This window comes from Dama dama, chromosome 17, assembly GCF_033118175.1.
Source record: "Dama dama isolate Ldn47 chromosome 17, ASM3311817v1, whole genome shotgun sequence".
Lineage (NCBI taxonomy): Eukaryota > Metazoa > Chordata > Mammalia > Artiodactyla > Cervidae > Dama > Dama dama.
In genome coordinates, this window is record NC_083697.1 from 69632363 (window position 1) to 69654489 (window position 22127).

Sequence of the window (22127 nt, forward strand, 5' to 3'; positions counted from 1 at the left end):
ATACTAAAAAGAGGTGGCAAGAATACACAGAAGAACTATACAAAAAAGATTTTAATGACCCGGATAACCATGATGGCGTGATCACTCACCTAGAGCCAGACATCTTGGAGTGTGATGTCAAGTGGGCCTTAGGAAGCATCACTAAAACAAACCTAGTGGAGATTATGGAATTCCAGCTGAGCTGTTTCAAATCCTAAAAGATGCTGTGAAAGTGCTGCACTCAATATGCCAGCAAATTTGGAAAACTCTGCAGTTGGCCACAGGGTTGGAAAAGGTAAGTTTTCAATCCCAAAGAAGGGCAATGCCAAAGAATGGTCAAACTGCTGCACAGTTATAGTCATTTCACATGCTAGCAAGGTCATGCTCAAAATTCTCCAAGCTGTGCTTCAGCAGTGCATAAACTGAGAACTTCCAGTTGTACAAGCTGATTTAGAAAAGGCAGAGGAACCAGAGATCAAATTGCCTACATCTGCTGGATCATAGAAGAGCAAGAGAATTCCAGAAAAACTACTACTGCTTCATTGACTATGCTTAAGCCTTTCACGTGTGGATCACAGCAAACTGTTGAAAATTCTTTAAGAGATGGGAATACCAGACCACCTTACCTGTTTCCTGAGAAATCTGTATGCAGGTCAAGAAATAACAGTTAGAAATGGACATGGAACAATGGACTGGTTTCAAATTGGGAAGGGAGTACATCAAGGCTGTCTATTGTCACCCTGCTTATTTATCTTATATGCAGAGTACATCATGCGAAATACTGGGCTGGATGAAGCATAAACTGGAATCCAGATTGCTGGCAGAAATATCAATAACCTCAGATATGCAGATAACACCATCCTTATCACAGAATGCAAAAGGAACTAAAGAACTTCTTGATGAAGGTGAAAGAGGGGAGTGAAAAAGCTGGCTTAACATTCAACATGCAGAAAGCTAAGATAATGGCATCTGGTCCCATCACTTCATGGCAAACAGATGGGGAAACAGTGGTAACAGTGACAAACTTTATTTTCTTGGGCTCCAAAATCACTGTGGACAGTGACTGCAGCCATGAAATTAAAAGACGCTTGCTCCTTGGGAGAAAAGCTATGAGAAACCTAGGCAGTGTGTTAAAAAGCAGAGACATTAGTTTGCCAACAAAGGTTCATCTAGTGAAAGCTATGGTTTTTCCAGTAGTCATGTATGAATGTGAGAATTGGACCATAAAGAAAGCTAAGTACCAAAGAATTGATGCTTTTGAACTGTGGTGTTGGAGAAGACTCTTGACAGTTTCTTGGACTGCAAGATCAAACCTGTCAATCCTAAAGGAAATCAACCCTGAATATTCATTGGAAGGGCTGATGCTGAAGTTCCAATCCTTTGGCCACCTGATGCGGAGTCAACTCATTAGAAAATATCCTGATGCTGGGAGAGATTGAAAGCAGGAGGAGATGGGAACGACAGAGGATAAGATGGTTAGATGAATCACCAACTCAATGAATATGACTTTGAGCAAGCTCTGAGAATTGGTGAAGGACAGGGAAGCCTGATATGCTGTGGTCTATCGGGTCACAAAGAGTTGGACACGGCCGAGTGACTGAATAACATCACATTTTTACTATAACAAAGGGAAAGTTGACTTTCTGTTTTCTTTTCCTCGAGATAACTGATATTAATAGACTTTTGTGAATTTTTCTGTACTTTTATTCATGTCCTTGCAAATATGTATGAACATGCGCACTTTCAGGCAGTTTGTGTTAAGGCCGGTCGATGGAAGATTCAGTGATGCTGTAAGAAATAAGACCTAGACCTATGAATCTGTGCTGCAGGAGGACCAGTCCTCGGTTACTGATCAGTGGACTCTTCTGTGTCGGTGTGACCCTCTTCCATCTCAAGAAATCGAAAAGGCTTAATTCCAGGTTGTTGTTTCTTGATGGGCTCCTCATTCTCCATAGTTGACAAAGCTCCTAAGTAGTCATAACTTCATGAGAAACTAGGCAGGTGATAGGAGCTACAGCCACTCAGGTGTATCCTAGATCTTTGCAAATCCTGTTTACTGATTAGGGCAGTAAACAAAAGTGAAACTTGAACTGTGTCCAAGTTCTTCTCACCATTCTTTGAACCCAGGTCTTTCATATCAGTCTGTTCTTCATTCATTTTTACAAATTTTGGATTATTAAATTTACATTTCTCTGTCATTTGTTTTATTGCTCTTCTGCTTTAGTACCTAATAGTTTATCAGTCCAGGTCAATGGTTAGAGAAATGTTATTTTTAATATATACATAATATCCCATAATATGGATGTTATAATTTAGTTAGCTGTTCTCCAGTTGACTTTCATGATATTTCCAGGTTGTTAGTGCCAAAATAGCCCAACTACAGTATACATTCCTGTCCATGTAGGTAAGACTTCCCAAAGTGGAATTGCTGTGTTAGTTGCTGGTACTGTTGTTTAGTCATTCGGTCATGTCTGACTCTTTGTGACCACGTGGACTACCCCATGGACTGTAGCCTGTCAGGCTCCTCTGTCTATGGACTTTTCTGGGCAAGATTACTGGGGTGGGTTCCATTTCCTCCTCCAGGGGATCTTCCCTACCCAAGAATTGAACCTGCATCTCAGAGTCTCCTACATTACAGTGGATTCTTTTACCACTGAGCCACTGGGAAAGGCCATCTTTGCTCCATCAGTATTTATATGTATTTAAAATTTTAAGACATGCTGTCAATTTGGGGGACATTAGAGAGGGTAAAAGAGGAGGAAGATTGTAGCAGTTTTCACTCCCATTGTCTGGGGGTTTGTTTATACCTATCCTCACCAGCACAGGCTATAATTATTTTAATATTTATGAGTCATATGGATAAAAACAGTATTCCATTATACCTTCAGTTTGCAACCTTCTGGTGACTAGTGAGGCTTGAGAGTCTCTTCATATTTATTGGCCCTTTGGATGTCCTCTTTTGAGAATTGCTTATTCATATTCCTTACCCAATTTTATTGGTCTTTTTATTTTTCTCTTATAGATTTGTATGGCTGATTTGGTTACTAGGAATATCAAGAGCTTGTCATCATTGTGAGCTGCAGTTGTCTCTTGATTTTATGTATGATTTTTGCTATATAAGATAGGTGATAGATAAGTGAATAGTTAAATCACTTGTCTTTACTAGCTTCTCTCTTGCTTTTGAAAGTTTTTCTCAGCTAACAGCAATAAAATATCTTTCTAAATTTTCTTCTGGTAAATTTATTGTAATTTTTGTTTTTAAGTTTTTAATCTAGAGATTTGTTTTTAACTTAAAAGTTATTAAATTAAAAATTTATTAGCGTTTTAATAAAAGATATATTTTTAATGTATAGAGTAGGAATTTAGCTTTCTTTTTTCAAGGTGAATGTCAGTTTATTCCAGAGTTGTTAGATGACCGTTTTCCAACTTGAAATTCCACTTTTCCATATGTTATCTTCCTGTTTATAAAAGCATCTAGTTTTGGGCCTCTTAATTTTCTATAGATTACCACAGTCTAGTGCTTAAAACAACCCCAGCTTATTCGTGTATAATCCCGTAGGTCAGAAGTCCAGGGACAGTGAGGCTGGGTTTCTGCTCAGGTTCTCAAAGTCTGAGGTTAGGATGGGGAAGGATCCACGCACAGCCTTACTCAGGTGCTGGCAGAGGCAGTTCCTGTGGTTGCTCGACCTGGTCTCTGTCTCCTTGCCGGCTGTCAGTTAACGATGCTGTCGACCCTTCGAGACCACCAGCAGCTGTCCTTTTGAATTGTAGTTCATTTGCTAAATTTTATTGTTTCCCCATCAATACTCACTCATAAGCCAAAGTGGTTTATAATTTTCTTGTGGCAGTTATAAAGTTTATGCATACATATTTTAGCACATACAGATATTTATGTGATGGTGATAATTATTACAATAAAACTTTTTTTTTTCCAACCATATAGTTGCCTTGCTATGAAGTCATATTGCAAGTTGGGTGTATGTGGCATTTATTTTGTATTCATCTCATGCCAAATCCTCTCTCCTAGTATCAACATGTATTAAGAATCTTGATCTTTAGGATCTGTGGTCATATTAATTAACTTTTAAATCCCAGATAAAATGCTAATATGTTGGTTAAAGCAAGGTGTACAGAGTCAGGTGGCCTTTGACTCTGTATTTCTGGGTAATATTAGGCTTCAAGTGGCCATGCTGAGCCCAGGAACATGCAGTCCTTTTCATGTAGTTAATCTTTTAAAAAAAATTTTGTTTGTTTTTAACTGGAAGGTAATTGCTTTACAATATTGTGTTTGTTTCTGCCATATATCAACATCAGTCAGCTATAGGTTTCTGTATGTCCCCTCCCTCTTGAACCTACCTCCCATCCCATCCACCTCCATACAGTTTAACTTTGAGTGGTATTTTTCCATCACTAACCATCAGCAAGTTTGTTGTGATCCATTTCACAGCAAACTACTGCTAATTTTCATATAGTAGTAGTTTGCTCTTAAACTAAAAATGAAATTAGAAATGGAGATTTTAATAAAACCTATGTAAACTATAGTTTTTTTATTTCTTTTTTAATGAAATAATCTTCTATCTTTTAAGGACAGAAGCTCATTCAGGAGTGATGTATCAGATCTAAAACGTTCTTTCTTATTCCAAGTGATGACGATTGGCCTCTAGGCACCTAGTTCTTGGTATGTTTAAAAAATTGTGTTAAAGTTTCAAGGGTTGGTGGCAGAGGATGAGGTCAAATAAAGCATGGAGCCTTTTGGTTTACTAGTGGAAAACCATGACAAATCAACTCTTCATGGAGTAGGAAAAGTCTTTGAATTATGAATGATGTTCTTGAAAGATTCTGAAAATGCTCCACATGAAGTTGCTCGTCAGAGCTTGGTCAGAGTGCTCTCCAAGTCCTTCGGGGAGCGTGAGAGCCTGTCACTCTGCTCACCTAGTCGGTTGCCTGGCAGACTGTCCAGCTCAGCGAAAGAACTAAGTTGCTAAAGCTGCGTGACCAGGTAGTTGAGTGTGAGTTACACACGCTTTAAGAAATGAAACATCGATGAGTAATTTGGTATAGTCGTTACTATCAATACTATACATAACATTCTCAATGAACACTTCTGAAAAAATACTATGGTTGAGAGAACATTTCCCAGATGATCACTACAGTTGTTAATCTTTACTTAACACTTACATGGTTCCCACACTGCTGCAAGAGCTTTGCATATGTTAACTCACTGAACCCTCACAAGTCTTTAACTGAGGTTAGGTGGCGAGTGGAGGTGCCAGGAATTGATGTTGGTGTCTGGCTCCTGAGTCTGTGCCCTTGATCACTAATATACACTTATTGATATTACAAATCTAGTAGGACAGAATGATTTCCTAAAAAAGCCCTTCAGACTTGGAGAAGCAGGCTCCTTCTACTAATAAAGACAGAATGATGCAGTCAAAGCTGAAAGTGAATTACGTCTGTTGCCTTTAACTTTCATCTTTTCCTTTTGTGGAGGGAAGACCAGGCTGAGCCAGGAAAGAGGAAACTGTGTTTCTGTTTCTATTTCCCTTCTATTACTTTTCTGTAAACTTCAGTGATCGGCCATTTGTTGATCATCTCACTTTGACCAAGCATTAGTTAGACTCTGTGGGGTCTGGAATGGACTTAGCTGTGTTCCCTGACTTTGAAAAATGAAGCTACCTGCAGCCCACTGTAGAGATTGCAGTGCCTGAGTCATGCTTAGGATTGTAATGGGAGCAGAGAAGGGGTCAGTGCACCATATCTCCTGTGTGGATCCTTCTCCATCTCTCCCTCTCTAAGGTAAAGCCAAAAGTCTAGAGGGTGAAGAGAGGCTCATGTGGTGAGTTGGTATATGATTGATCAGCCTGCCCTAGAGAGGGCAGATTTTCAAAGGTGCAGGGTGTAGATTATACTTGGCAACCTCCTTGATAAGTCACCTGGGTACTTATTAAATTCCACATTTGTGGGCCCCATTCGATAGCCTCTGAATCAGAATCTGCAGGGGAGGGGCCTAGGGGATGCTGATTAACAGGGCCCCCAGGGCATTCTTGTTGGGGGAGCTTGGAAAACACCGCAGGAGTGGAATACAGTTTGTTCACAAACATAGAATGAATTGTAGAGTTAATGGTTGAGGATGAGATCAGATGATATAAAGGTCATTTTATGTCTTGCCTGTCTTTTGTGATTAGATCTCTATTTGTATTCTATTGAATGCTGCTTACTTTGCAGGTATCATTAGATATATTGAACAGAGCATTTACTTAGACTTGGATAATCTTAATCTGCAAGCAGTATGTTGAAAGTTGGGACTTCAGCGCAATTTACAGGGTTTGCAACCTTGACTTATGTTGAGAAACAGCCAAGGAGAAGAGTGGGGAAAAGAATGAATCTTGTTAATGTACTGTGTGCCCCATGCACTTCATGGTGCCTCCTCATGTTCCTTAGCCAGCTGAGGCTAATAGGTTAATTATGTGGGCCACATAGCTATTAAGTGATGCAACTGATATTCAAACCTGGGTCTATAGAGGAGAAATTTGATATGTCAAAAAGTGATGATCAGAGTGTTCATTCACTCAGTTAAAATTGGTGAACCAGAAAAGGCAGGGTTAGGATGAGGAGCTATGGTAAAAACCTTTGATGTTTGCTACCATGTGAAAATATATGCCCAGTGTTGTGCACTTTTTTCTTTTTAAAAGAAGTTAATTATCAGTATTTTATATGAATTTCTCTATTTAAAAATTTTAGTCCTATATTCAAAAAGTGTGAAACAATGTGTTTGCCAACACCATGATACAGAATACATCATTAGATAGAAATTTGCTTAAGGGATACTGGCTTGTGACTTCTAGATTAAATAATCTCTGAAGTCTAAGCTTTAAATCATCAAGATTCTTGCTGTGATTTACTGTGATTTGCTGTCCCTTCATATCTTAAAGAAAAAATTTCCTGAACATTTATGTGAAAGTAATAATGAAGCCTTTTCTAAGTATCTGTATGCTTTTAACTTTGCTGAGGTAGATGGAGAAAGATGAAAAAGCTGCTTCTGGCTTCTTGCTACTGGGGAAAGTATTGCCCTCTTCTGGGCCTTTAGTCCAACTACTGTGTTTTGGTTGCCTTCTATCATCAGAGGAGCTGAAAGTGAACCTGTCTATGTGATAGATCTGCCATGAAATCTATCTATTCACTCTTCCGTGCTTTCAGCCCATGAGGAGCCACGTGCAATCGATGTCTTTCCAAAGCATATAGAGCAGCATATTAATGGACCTTGAAACCAATTAGTGCCAACTTGACCAGTATTAAAATGAGAGAGATTGAGAAAGAGAAAGCGAACAGAGTAGAATAGAAGATGCTTGCCTGGCAGGTAGGAAGGGCAAGAGTTGCTTTGTAGTACTTTTGTGTGTGTGTGTGTGTGTGTGTGTGTGTGTTGCATAATAGAATGTATTTCCCACTGTCCCTAGCAGTTAAATTTTGAAAGCACTGAGCTAGAGTGACTAAGTAGATTCCTTGGTCATTCCCCCTGAATCTAAGATGGTATAAATTCTAAGCTGGAAATTTGAAAGGATTTTCCCCACATGTTAATTACCTCCACACTTGTGACTCCATGGACTGTAGCCCACCAGACTCCTCTGTCTTGGGATTCTCCAGGCAAGAACACTGGAGATCAGTTCTTTAATCCAATCATTACTTTTGAGGCAAGAGTGGCCGTGCTGAAGGGAAGGAGGGTCATTACAAGATGATAAGTCACATGGCCTTAAAGACTAGGACAGAGACTCCATGACTGAGAGAGGATGCTGAGGAGGGCACTGAGCCAGTCCCAGTTCTGTGTTTACTGAAATTCCTTGAGGATGAAAAGGGGGAAGGGGGAAAATAGTATGAGTAAAAAGAGCACCTAATGCAAGTTTAAGGGCACTGGAGAGGCTCAGAGGAAGGTGGACCTGGGGATACTTTGGCAATGAAACATTTTCCATTTGTAGAATTGCCTCTTTGGAACTGAGTGAATGGGGAAAGGTGACCTGAAGTTAACACATGTTGTATTTGCTTCATCATTTCTAAGTTTGTATTCTCAAGAAACTCTATTCTGAAATTTAAAAATCTAAGTAGAATTTAGATTGTTGTATGAGATTGTGAGCCCTAGCAGGATGCACACGCCTGTGTCTTAAGAGTTTAATTGTAAACGCAAACTCTTATGGTTTCCAGAAATAACATAAAGTTGTATTAGTTTCAACCTTCTAAAAATTAAGCTTGTCATAATGGTCACTTGATGGGGTGAAATACATGGAAAGTGTTTAGTGCTTATATAGTATTTTACATTATCTACTGATCATTGATAAAGCACTGTCTTACATCCTTATTCTGGGAACATTCCTGGATATCTTATGAACTACTTTAAGCTGTCCAAGCTCTCATTACTACTTATAGGTTAAGAAGCTAATTTATATACAGTTGACCCTTGAACAATTCAGGTTGGAACTGCAGGGATCCACTTAAATTAGGATATTTTTCAGTTGTAAATGTTTACAGTATTACCAAATCCTAGCTGGTTGAGTCTGCGGATGCCTGGAAACTGGAAACGCAAGGCCAGGTACGAGTTAGATGTGGAATTTCTACAATGAGGAGGATGGGCACCCAAGCCCCATGTTGTTGACGCATTGCCTGTACTGAAGTGAAAAGTAGGCTTTTCAAGTTACTTCGGAGATAGATTGTTAAAACATTATATTAAAAGAGGACTAGTTTGACCAGTCTACTTTGATTTAGCTCTCTATGGACAGATATTTCAGAGAGCAAACTCCAAAGGACAGCAAACTGATGGGGTAGAACTTTTTTTCTCTTGTTTCTATTCCTAGCATACAGCTGATGAAACTGACTTTTTGGCCGTTTTCTCTGATAGTAGATGCTGTGTATTATGGGTCCAATATTCAGGCACAAATACACACATTTGAAGGCTCTTGTGTTCTTCCCATTAAAGGGGAGTTTCTGCCTCTTACTTGTGTTTATTGTTTTAAGTTTTAAAGATCTGATGAATTCTTGTGAGGTTATTTGTGATTCAACTTGTTTTGTATAAGTACAGTGATAGTGATGGTGCATACCTGTAATCCCGTGGATTGCTTAAGGACCAATATAGAGTAAATAGGTGTATTAGCCGAAGGGGTTATTAAAAATATTGATTCACTAGAATTACTAGAATAGGACCAAATCTTCCAGTGCTACTACGTATTAATTTATGATTTCAGATCCATGAAAGCTGGATATAATTTTAATATCCTTCAGAGAGAGAGCTCGCTCAGTCGTGTCTGACTCTTTGTGACCCCGTGGACTGTAGCCCACCATGCTCCTCCACCCATGGGGATTCTCCACGCAAGAGTACTGGAATGGGTTGCCATTTCTTTCTCCAGGGGATCTTCCCTACCCAGGGATCGAACCCAGGTCTCCTGCATTGCAGGCAGACACTTTAACCTCTGAGCCACCAGGGAAGCCCTTTAATATCCTTAGGGGGATAATTTCTCTATCTGATTAGTTATAATACTTTAGAGAAAATAATAGACATGTTATAAACTTAAAATGAAGCTTAGGAAGGAAGGAAGCTTAAAGAATTTGCCCAAACTACTTCATTACCTTGAAGACTGTTTTGCATTTGGGATTGCATTTATATATTTACATGCCTATTGCCTCACCTAGGCCCTGAGATTCTGGAAATGAGGATCCAGGTCTCTGTATTTCTAACCTCATGTACTTTCTACCACATAACCTAGTTTTTCTGCAGATGTGGTCACGGACCACCTGAATCCGATTCATCAGGGGAGTTTTATTACCAATACAGATGATCAGGACACACCCACAGATTTACTCAAGATCTACAGAAGTGAACACCATTCTAAAATGATCAAGTAAACGCAATGACATTGATAATGCAAGAATAGACAGCAAGGCTTCCAGACCTTGCCCTCCACACTTCTCGTCTACTCAGTGAGCCTTTACTGGCTATCTACTAAGTGCCAGCTACTCTGGGTGTGAAGCTAAATGAAGCACATTAACAGTTAAACACAGAATAAGCTGGAAAGATTTGATTTGAATCAACCTTACCTACATGCTAACCACGTAAATTTCAGCGTCACTTAACTTCCCTAAACCTATTTCCTGACTGACATAAGATTTGTGTAAATGCTAAATAAGTTCAGTCACCCAGTCGTTTCTGACTCTTTGTGACCCCATGGACTGCAGCACACCAGGCTTCCCTGTCCATCACCAACTCCTGGAGCTTGCTCAAATTCATGTCCATCGAGTTGCTGATGCCATCCAACCATCTCATCCTCTGTCGTCCCTGTCTTCTGCCTTCAGTCTTTCCCAGCATCAGGGTCTTTCCCAGTGAGTCAGTTCTTCGAATCAGGTGGCCAAAGTATTGGAGTTTCAGCTTCAGCATCAGTCCTTCCAATGGATATTCAGGACTGATTTCCTTTAGGATTGACTATTTTGATCTCCTTAAATACTTTTTGCAAAGTGCTTGGAGCAGGGTGTGCTCTTAATGAACTTTAGATTTTTTTTTCTTAATGAGCTCATGTTCTAGGAAGGGCTGAATTTCTTCGAAAATAGGGGAAATAAGGGAAGAGATATAAGAGATTTTTGTTTTCTATCAAACCACCCCAAAACTCGGTGGTATAACTTTTATTGCCTCCCAGTGTGGTGGATTGGCAGTGGGGGTTGAGTTCAGTTGGGACAGCTCGTCTCTACTCTAGATTGTGTCATCTGGGCACACTCAGGTGGTGTCAGCCTGCTGGCTCTGAGTGGCCTCACCCCTGTGTCGATAGGAGCAATGGTTGCTAAAGGGGTCATGGGTACTCATCATCACGGGTACTGCCAGCCTGGGCTGGACGCGTGGCAGTGGCCGCAGGGTTCTCGAGAGCAGTGGGAAAGGAGTGGTTAAGGTTCCGCATGAGCAGGCACTTTGCAAGCCTCTGCGTGTATCAGGTTTGCTAGTGTCCCATTAGGCAAAGCAAGCCACGAGACCAAGCCAGGCTTCGGCAGGTAGAGAAAGACTTCACCCCTCCACGGCTAAAGGGATGTGACTACAGGGATGGAAAACATTTGTGGCTGTTTTTGTAAATCTGCATGGGCTTTACTGATTGCTTCCTCTGTATCAGACTTCATGCTAGGTGATTTGTGTGTTATTCCTTTAATCCTCCCAACAGTCTCCTGACATGTGTGACAATCCCCTTGCAAGGATGAGAAAGTTGATTAGATAAATTGAGACTTGTATACATGAAGCACAAAGTTTTTGCCTCAACTTATGGAGTGGCCTTTTGGGTGCTGTCTCTTGTTGCTTAGGTGATCAGCCCACAAGGCAGAAGGTGTATGCTCTATTTCGTTAAGATCTGGTTAAAATGGAGTTTTAGTGACTTGTTTTCCTCTCATATTGATACCGTTAGGCTAAATAAGTCTTCTCAGGTGGCTCAGAGGTAAAGCATCCACCTACAATGTAGGAGACATGGGTTTGATCCCTGGGTTGGAAAGATCCCTTGGAGGAAGAAATGGCAACCCTCTCCAGTATTCTTGCCCAGAAAATCCCATGGACAGAGGAGCCTGGCAGGCTACAGTCCATGGGGTCACAAAAGAGTCAGACACAACTGAGCAACTCAACAGCAAAACAATACTAAATAAACTGTTGAGTCATTTGTTTAGTATAGAAAAAGTTTAATCTTACTAACATTACTGTTCTTTAAGACTTTCCAGAAGTTTATGAGAATTGTTTTAATGGATTTTTCTTTGTTTTGCCAGATCACCTATGCAACCTGGATCTCACCGCATTTTGGACATGACCGAGCCTCTTCAATGGGCCAGGCATCACTGGCAGCGGCTGATCGGCCGTACGAACACAGACGATGACGAGAGACCATACAGTTATTCCTCTCTGCTTGCCTGCGGGGGCAAGTCCTCCCAGACCCCCAGACTGGCAGGAAAGCATCGAGTTGTTGTTCCCCACCTCCAGCTCTTCAAGGAGGAGTATGAAAAGTTCTCTGGAACCTACGTGAATAACAGAATACGGACAACAAAGTACACGCTGTTGAATTTTGTGCCAAGAAATTTGTTTGAACAATTTCACAGGTACTTTTATTTTTTGGGGAAAAACTGAGAATGTTCTTTGTCATTCTGACTGATATATAAGATTTTTCATTTTCATAATGTCTGTTACCTAAGCCTAACGCTTGCCACATTATCTTTGACGATTCTGGTAGGGTCCATTGTGGAATGATGACTCCTTACATTCGTGTAACACTTTAGGACTAATAAAATGCTTTCTCGTGACAAGAGAAGATATTGTTACCTTCGTATTACAGATGAGGAAACTAAGTTTGGCCCTGTAGTTTAACCAATGTCCTGCCAGAAGTGAATGAGGGGCTATGACCTTCAGTCTATTCACTCTTGCTTTTGTGTTCTTTCCCATTAAAAGAATGCTAATTCTGTATTTAAATCTGTATAGCCTTTTCTTCTTTTTTAAAAGATATTTATTTATTTACTTCTTTGGCTACTCTGGGTCTTAGTTACAGTACATGGGATCTTAAATCTTCATTGTGGCATAAGGAATCTTTATTTGCAGCATGTGGGATCTTGTACCCTGACCAGGGATTGAACCCAGGCGCCTTGCATCGGGAGCAGGGAGTCTTATCCACTAGCTCCTAGCTTTTTCTTCGTGATAAAAGGAGGAAATAGAGCTCTGAAGCAAATACAGATGTAAGCTGTGAGATTAGGTGAAGCAGATATAATTCAGTGTAATATGTATTTGTTGAAGCCCTTTTGTCAGGTTAAGTATTGAAGGAAATGCAAGATTACATGAAGCTTCTTTCCTTATGGAGCCTTATATTTAGCAAGGGCAGCAAGATGTGTGTACAATGAAAAGACACAGTGGATGTGATGAGTGCTATAAGGTGCTGCCAACTTTAGATGGAAGCCTCAAAAAGAGAAATACTGCTATTAGCCAGAGCAATAGAAGGAAAGTGGCATGTGAACTTAATTACGAAGGTTGAGATTTTCAAGGCAGAGATGTCTGTAAAGCACATTTCAGATGGAGGAAGGAATACAAAGAAAAGCAGAATGGCAATGGCGTTGAAGATTTGCTGGAGGCCTGGAAAGTAGGCCTCTGTGACTGATACCGTTAGAGGATAATTGAAAGCAGGACAGAACATTTAGGAAGATATATCCTGGATATATCCTGGCAAGCTGTAATAGAGACCTGAACTTAGAACAATGTGGGGATGAAAAAGAGGATAATCTATTACAGATACTATGGATGGATGTAAGGGATTAAGTGAAAGGAGTGAAAAAACGATGTGAGTAAATTGAGTTATGATGACCAGGAGGATTAACAGAAAAAGGAAAGACAGGAATAAAAAGAAGGTTGGCTCAAAGATTATGTTGTTTTTGTAAATGTTGAGTTTGAGATGCTAATGTGAGTATAGAGATTCTCAGCATTTATTGTTATTTTTTTCCAGTATTTATTCATTTCATATATATTCACCCTCATTTTTTATTCTCTGTATATTCCATGCAGTTATGGAACAGTGGATATGGTTAAAGTACAGATGTGAATTTGTCAAATTAATGGTTTTAAATACTATGGATATTTCTATCTTGTATGGAGTTTGCAGTTGTGCCCATAATAGAATTAGAACCTGGAACCTGAGTAGAGTTCAGGGCCCAGCCCTATAGATATAGATGCAGTTAACCCGGCGTGCTGCAGTCTGTGGGGTCGCAAAGAGTCGGACATGACTGAGCGACTGAACTGAACTGTACATGCAAATCATTGAAGCCGCAGAAGTGAAAAGGGTTGCAAGTAGCCAAAAATTTCAGCTTAAGAGGAATTGGAGGTGAGAAATGAGGAATACGTGTAGATTATTTTGAGAAGTTTGACTGTGGGAAAAATCTGTGATAAAAATTCTAGGGACCATGCAAAATTGAGATTTAGTTTGTTTGTTTTAAGGAAAGAGGCTGCTTGCATTTGCCTTAGGGTCCAGTGGGAAATATTTGATTACATAAAAGAGAGAAGTAGTTCCTTAAAATGTAGTTCTCAGTAATGTGAAAGCAGAAATGGAAGCGTTGATCTCAGGGAAAAATAAACCCTCAGGGTTTTCTAATTATTTTGAATCTTGTTTGAATCTAATGTTTGGACAATCAAGTTAACTTTGGAAAATTAAGAGTTGATTTTTTGTTTTTGCAATGCATTAACTTTGAATTTCCTCTTAAGGAAATTTCCTCTTTTTTGAACTTTTTAAATGAAAGTAGTACTTCTATTGTGCTTTATTATGTTACACAACTCACAATGGTCACACTGCAATATTGGCTATAATATATTTAATAAATGATACTACACATTTATTAGAGTATGTCCAACTAGATGTCTGCAGGGATAATAAATTGTTCATTCAGATTTGTTAGATTTCACTAGTTCTGTTTTGTAGCATCCAAAATCAGCTGATAGAAACTTGTAGAAAAACAGCATCAGGTCTTTTGCCTCTTTTGTTCCAGGCTTTGCTTGCTTTGTTAACACCTCCTTGTGTGTGTTTGGGTTTCAGAGTCGCCAATTTATATTTCCTGTTTCTAGTTGTTCTGAACTGGGTGCCTTTGGTAGAAGCCTTCCAAAAGGAAATTACTATGCTGCCTCTGGTGGTTGTCCTTACAATTATTGCAATTAAAGATGGCTTGGAAGATTACCGAAAATACAAAATTGACAAACAGATCAACAACCTAGTAACTAAAGTTTATAGTAGGTAAGTATAACAGGAGCTATACTGGGGAATATACATGCATCATTTAGAAACATGCAGAATGTTACTGTCCACCCCTTACATGTGACTAGGACACTTTTGGAGGTGGAGTGGTGTTTTTAACTAATATTTATTAAAATCCTAGAGTGCATTTAATTCAGGACCATAGGGAAACAATAAACACAATTAAACCATTGTCAACCCAGATGTTGATAAAGTAAAAGCTTCTACAATTTAGGTATAAGTAGAGCTGAAAGAATTAAACTTCAAACCAAAAGAAGAAAAGCAAGCAGATAGCTTTTAACCCTAGATATTTACAATTTGGGATTAAGAGGATGGGATATGAAATATATGAACAAATATGAAAAACAAGATGGGATATGAGAGAAGGTGAGTTACTTGTGGAGGAAAGGAATTGTGAGATACAGAGAAGTGCATTCTTTTTTGTAAACAAAGCAAGAAGCCTATAAAACCCTTCCTGTTGCAGCAGCAACTGAGGGCGTTCGTAATAGGAGGACTTATAAGGAGCATACTTGCTCTGTTGGAGACTTGTATTTCAAGTATTTATGAAATAGCCTATGTAGCCAAGATGAAGTCCATTAAGGTGAGTGTTTAACTGTGCTGTATATTAATGACTACATTTACAAATTTCAATGCTAGTGTCCAGAGACAACTATTTATAATGCTGTGATGTGTTCCTTGAAGTCATACATATTGTGTGTGGTAGGGAAATGTGGGACAGTTTACAAAGTTGGGATTGTACTACATATATAGTTTTTATTCTATGATTTTAGCCTAATTTACATCATAAATATTTCCAATGTCTTTATTCATCAAGAAAGCACTTTTAATAGCTGCATTGTCTATAAGATGACTTTAAGATAATTTAAACATTTCCCATATTTATATAATTTTGAGAATGTATGTGAGTATTCTTATACAGAAGTATTGAAGATCTATGATTATTTCCCCATTATAATTAGGAATGGAATTAATATATCAAAGAGGAGAATATATTTTTTAATTTATTATAGTTATGTTAACTTCTACTGTACAGCACATTCAGTTATACATATACAGATGTTGTTTTTCATATTCTTTTCCACTGTGATTTATTATAGTGCTTCCCTTGTAGGTCAGTTGGTAAGTGATTTATTATAGAATATCAAATATAGTTCCCTGTGCTATACAGTGGGGCCTTGTTATTTATCCATTCTATAAATAATAGTTTGTATCAGCCAATCTCAAACTCTGAATCCTCTTTTCTCCCACCCTCCTCCCCTTGGCAGCCACAAGTTTGTTCTCTGTGTCTGTGAGCCTGTTTCTATTTCACAGATAAATTCATTTGTGTTGTATTTTAGATTCCATATATAAGTGATATATCTTTTTCTTTCTGACTTCACTTAGTGTGATCTCTACCTGCCTCCATGTTGCTGTAAATGGCATTATTTCATTCTTTTTAATGACTTAGTAGTATTCCATTGTGTGTATATGTATGTGTGAATATACATATTTTACCTTCTTTATCCATTCTTTTGTCAGTAGACGCTTGGGTTGCTTCCATTTCTTGGCTGTTGTAAAGAGTGTTGCTGTGAACATTGGGGTGTGTTGTATCTTTTCAAATTACTGTTTTCTGTGGATATATGCCTCAGAGTGGGGTTGCTGGATCATATGGCAGCTCTATTTTTAGTTTTTTAAGGAACCTCCATACTGGTTGCATTACTTTACATTCCCATTGACAGTGCAGGAGGGTTCCCTTTTCAAGGAGCAATATTTTTAAGTCCTTATTCAAGTGGCTTTTGTGAATGCCAGTTACAAATTTATAAGGTTAATTCTCTGAAGTTCCTTTTCATGAGAAATGTATCTACTTCTTAAAAAGTTATCATTAAGGATAGATTTATGAAATTCTCATTGTGTTTACTGCTTTACAAATAAGGTTTTGGTGTCACTTTTTCACTTCAGAGTTTGGAAGGCTTATGCAGTATTCTGTGGATAATGAGTGTGTTAATTTGGCCTGAGGGTAGCGGCCCAGTAAAAGGGCTGTAATTAGAAATAAAGGGATCCCCGGGGACTCGGTGGTAAAGAATTCACCTGCCAATGCAGGAGATGTGGGTTCGATCCTTGGGTCAGGAAGATGCCCCAGAGAAGGAAATGGCAACCCATTCCAGCATTCTTGCCTGGGAAAGCCTATGGACAGAGGAGCCCGGCAGGCCACAGTTCTTGGGTTGCAAAGCATCAGACACGACTTAGCAACTAAATAACAACAATAAGAAATAAAAGGGGAGTTAGAGGTCTGCTTTGGAGGGATGTCATGCCCAGGCTACTGCTTACGCACTAAATAAAAGAGCTCTCCAGAGAAGTACAATCAATAGGAACAAGATTTTTTTTATAAGGAATTGGCTCATGGGATTGTGGAGGCTCAGAAGTCCCTTTGCAGTTCTTTGCGACCCCGTGGATGGTAGCCTACCAGAGAATTGTCTGTCGTGTAGTTTGGTGTGGATTCCAATCCAGGTCTGTAGGCCTGAGAACCAGGAATGTGCAGGGCAGACCAGTGTACCGGATCAGTCAGGCAGAGAGTGAATTCAGCCTTCCTTCGCCTTTTTGTTCTATTCAAGCCCTCAGCAAATTGGATGATGCCCACCTATACTGGGAAGGGCCATCTGCTTCACTCCACCAATTCAAATGCTCGTCTCTTCCAGAAACACTCCCAGAGACACCTAGAAATAATATTTAACCAGGTCCCTGGGCATCCTTTCGACCAGTGAAGTTGACTCATAAAATTAACCATCACAGATATTTTCCTTGAGTGGTACAGAATCCATGTTTTGAGCCAAGAAACAGCATAGTAAAAGTTGTGCTTTAAGGAATATTGGTCAATTCGGGTCATAAGAATGGCTTCTTTATGGATCTGCCTCTACTAATCAATCCAGGGCACCACCAGGAGGACGTCTAAGTGCAGGAAGGAATTCAGAGAATAGATACTGTGAAGAAGGGCCCAGTGGAATTTGGTGAGCTTTTGTGATTTTTTTTCAGTTTTGTAGGGTAAAAACACCATTGATAGAAATAGGGAGCATTAAGTTCATCTGAGGTAGAATGAACTACAAGTGGTAGCAAGACAGGCATCCAGAGGAGTGTCCAGTGGGCAGATAGGAACATATGACAGAAGTTCTGGAAGGAGGGGAAGGCTGCAGAGAGAAATTTCAAGTCATCAGTCCATTTAGAGGTGATTCTGAAGTTAGGAGTTTGACTTAAATCCTCAAGGGAGAACATGTGACGAGCTAAAAGACTGAGCTTTGAGTCCAAAGGTAGGCCCCTATTTCAGCCTTTGGAGAAACTTCACAGGCTCCGTTTGACAAGTGGTACTCTTCTGAGATCCCAAAGCATGTGGCATATTTCTTGGGTTGACTTCAGTGCTCTGGTACAGAGCCAACTTTCATAAGACAGTAATTCCTAATCTGTCAAACTTATAAAATAACCTTCTGTTATATTTTAGTTTCCAAGTCAGAATAAAAGATATCTCGATTTAAAAGTCTAGTTTTATAATGAACAGAAGTATATTCTGAACAAATTTAAGGCTCACGTGACTGAGTTCAACCAGATGACATAATTTTTGTTGTTGTTTTGGGAGAAAAATAACTTAAAGCCTTGTCCTGACAATAGAGCTGTCTTTCATTTTATATGAGCAAATGATTAGCGGAGGCTTCTCTGAAGAAGTGATACTTAAACTGATACATGGAGAAATATGAATTTTGTTTGTTATTAAAATTCTTCAGTGGCTTTCCCAAAATTTGTTTTAAAGACTTATTGAAGCAAAGTAACTTTGTCCCTCTTTTATAAGATGCTGTGTATGCTATGTGTGTGTGTATTAGTTGCTCAGTCCTGTCTCACTCTTTGTGACCCTGTGGACTGTGTAGCCCGCCAGGTTCCTCTGTCCATGGAATTCTCCAGGCAAGAATACTGGAGTGGGTTGCCATTCCCTTCTCTAGGGGATCTTCCCAACCCAGGGATTGAACCCCAGTCTCTCTCATTGCAGGCAGATTCTTTACCATCTGAGTCACCAGGGAAATCCCAAAGATGCTGTGAACTGTACTTAAATAAGAAAATATTCTCTTTTTTCTTACACATTCTAAGGGGAACCAGAAAAAAATGATGTGTTGTATAGAAAAATAAAAAAATAGTAAAAGGCCATGATTTTTAAAGTCATAGAGCACTTTACTGAAACAGTGTGATGAATCATTCAGTGACGTCTAAATGCTTTCATATGCCAGGGATGGAGAGATGAAATGTTGGTACAATCCCTGCCTTCAAGACACAGCCATAGGAAGCAGAATTTTACAGTGATTGTCTGATGAACAAAATCCATATTTTGACCAATTTTAAGATTACTCAGTGTCAAATTTAGCAAATGGAAAGAATGTTTCTTATATATTTTTAAATACAAGTTTTTGTATATAAATTCTAATTTTTAGTGTGAGTCTAGAGTTGATACTGTATATTTGCTTTAGTTCTGATTCTCATATCGAGTAGTGTGTGTGTAGTCTTGGGAAAATTATGTAAATTAGCTAAATTTGTTTTTTTAATTATGAATAAAATAGCATCAAACAGTGAGCATAGCACCTACCCCTTTCTAAGTGCTAAGGAAGTGTGCTCGGTCACTCGGCCCTGTCTGACTCTTTGTGACCGCATGGACTGTAGCCCACTAAGCTCCTCTGTCGATGGGATTTTCCAGGCAAGACTACTAGAGTGGGTTGCCATGCCCTCCTCCAGGGGATCTTCCCGACCCAGGGATTGAACCTGGGTCTCCTGCATTGCAGGTGGATTCTTTACCATCTGAGCCAACAAGGAAGCCCACTAAGTGAAAATTAGCTACTACAATTATTGTAGGTTGATGATAACTGCAAGCTAGAGTCTGTATTTGTTACACGATCAAGGCATTTAACCAGTAATTGAGTGGTTTGTAGAGCACTGTGCGCCTGGTCTCTCAGTTGTGTTCCGCTCTCTGTGGCCCGTGGACCGCTGCCCGCCGCCCGCCAGGCTCCTCTATCCATGAGATTCTCCAGGCAAGAGTACTGGAGTGGGTTGCCATGTCCTCCTCCAGGGGAGCTTCCCAAATAGGGATCGAACTCGCGTCTCTCTCATCTCCTGCATTGGCAGGCAGGGTCTTTATCACCACACTACTTGGGAAGCCCTTTATTACAGTGTCCTGATTTTTTGGGCTCCAAAATCACTGCAGATGGTGACTGCAGTCATGAAATTTTCGCTTACTCCTTGGAAGGAAAGTTATGACCAACCTAGATACCATATTAAAAAGCAGAGACATTACTTTGCCAACAAAGGTCCATCTGGGCAAGGCTATGGTTTTTCCAGTGGTCATGTATGGATGTGAGAGTTGGACTGTGAAGAAAGCTGAGCACCGAAAAATTGATGCTTTTGAACTGTGGTGCTGGAGAAGACTCTTGAGAGTCCCTTGGACTGCAAGGAGATCCAACCAGTCCATCCTGAAGGAGATAAGTCCTGGGTGTTCATTGGAAGGACTGATGCTGAAGCTGAAACTCCAATACTTTGGCCACCTCATGTGAAGAGTTGACTCATTGGAAAGGACCCTGATGCTGGGAGGGATTGGGGGCAGGAGGAGAAGACGACGACAGAGGATGAGATGGCTGGATGGCATCACTGACTCGATGGGCATGAGTTTGAGTAAACTCAGGGAGTTTCTGATGGACAAGGAGGCCTGGCGTGCTGCAATTCATGGGGTCACAAAGAGTCGGACACAACTGAGCAACTGAACTGAACTGAATGGGCGACATGGTATAATTTTTTTCTCAGGTGTCCTTTGGATCTGTTTTAGATGATTTTGCATATAAACTTGAAGATGAGAGTCAATATTCTTTTCAGTTGTTTTAAAGTCTAGACCAAGATATCATTTTATGATTGCATTTCATAATAGAATCTGGTAATTCTTTTTTATTTATTAACTGTTATTCTGTGTAATTTGCTTAGTTTTTGGTGTTTAGAAGAAATAATACTTACATCCCAATTCCTGTCCCTCACTGTTCTTGGAACAAGCTGTAAGAATATAGAGAAATAAAGATTGCCTATTTATTGTTATTCATTTAAGTTAATATACTAACTTAAATTCCTGTGAAATACAAAGAAATGACCTTAAAGTACTAATTATTTCTCAATAAAAGTAAGTTGAAAATATGGGGTCATTAAATTTTGCAAGCTTTTACAAGAAGCGTTAACATTTTAATGCGGATAATTTGGTTCTTATTTGTGACAGACTATGGTCTTTCACAAGGTGCTTAATTTTATTTGGGAAAGTATCATTGGGAAATAACAAATGCTAGAACAGAGAGTGAACATTTAAACCCTGTTATACGTCAATTAAGTTAGAATGAACTCTTATCAAAAACCTAACATTCTTAAGATTGCCTTTAAAATGGCAGCCATTTGGTAAGGTTTTAATATTTGCTTCAAGTATATTAGAAGTGTGTTGAAAATAAAACTATTAATCATCTGACAGATTTAGGTGCCACTGTGTTGCAGGCACTGAGAGATTTAGAGGTTTAACAAAAAACAAAGCGCCTGCCCTCCAGGAACTTACATTGTTTTCTGATCTTTCAAAATCACCATATTGGTGGCGTTTCGGTGGCGTTTCGGTTCAGTCAGTTCAGTTCAGTCACTCAGTCGTGTCCGACTCTGCGACCCCATGGACTGCAGCACCTCGGGCCTCCCTGTCCATCACCACCTCCCGGAGTTTACCCAAACTCATGTCCATCGAGTCGGTGATGCCATCCAGTCATCTCATCCTCTGTCGTCCCCTCTTCTCCCGCCTTGTCTTAGTTGTGTTTAACTCTTGCGACCCTTTGGACTGCAGTCCTCCAGGCTCCTCTGTCCATGGGATTTTTCAGGCAAGAATACTGGAGTGGGTTGCTGTTTCCCTCTCCAGGAGACCTTCCCAACCCAGGAATTGAATCGGCATCTCCCATGTCTCCTGCATTGCAGGCGGAGTCTTTACCCACGGAGCCATCTGCGATGTTGGGAGTTTAAAAATACTAGCTGATGTTAATATTTTAACATCTCATACATCCTAGTATTTTCATTATTCTTGAAACTAAATATTAGGGCCTTCTAAAGTATTAACCTTATTTATGTGTGACATTTTCCAAAGTAGTTCTTGAAATTCACTTTCTAATACATAGTTAATCCGTGTTCTATTCGGTGGTCATTGGTAAGTTGTTATAACTGGGAGTAAAGTCCAGTATTTGAGAGGTGGACTCTGGAGCTACCTGCCTTGTTTTAAATCCCAGAAATATTAGAAACTGTGACCTTGAACTAGTTACTTAACATGTCTAAGCCAGTTTTTCTCATTTGTAAATGAGAGTGGGGGAGTGG

The 22127-nt window shown here is 39.6% G+C and overlaps 1 protein-coding gene and 1 non-coding gene across 8 annotated transcripts in view; one reads left to right on the forward strand and one right to left on the reverse strand.

Moving 5' to 3' along the window:
* The window catches only part of ATP10D (ATPase phospholipid transporting 10D (putative)), a 134502-nt gene that overhangs the window by 22179 nt on the left and 90196 nt on the right, over positions 1 to 22127 (forward strand). For 5 of the 7 annotated variants that reach the window (XM_061164683.1, XM_061164687.1, XM_061164688.1 and 2 more), the window contains 2 exons: positions 11746 to 12072; positions 14538 to 14732. In XM_061164683.1, the coding sequence (XP_061020666.1) occupies positions 11746 to 12072; positions 14538 to 14732 (522 nt within the window). Of the gene's footprint in view, positions 1 to 4590; positions 4658 to 11745; positions 12073 to 14537; positions 14733 to 22127 lie in introns of those variants that run through there. The other 2 variants (XM_061164685.1, XM_061164689.1) reach the window with 2 other exon arrangements.
* On the reverse strand, positions 9375 to 9446 carry TRNAC-GCA (transfer RNA cysteine (anticodon GCA)). Its single transcript has one exon. It is a non-coding gene; the product is annotated as a tRNA-Cys (tRNA).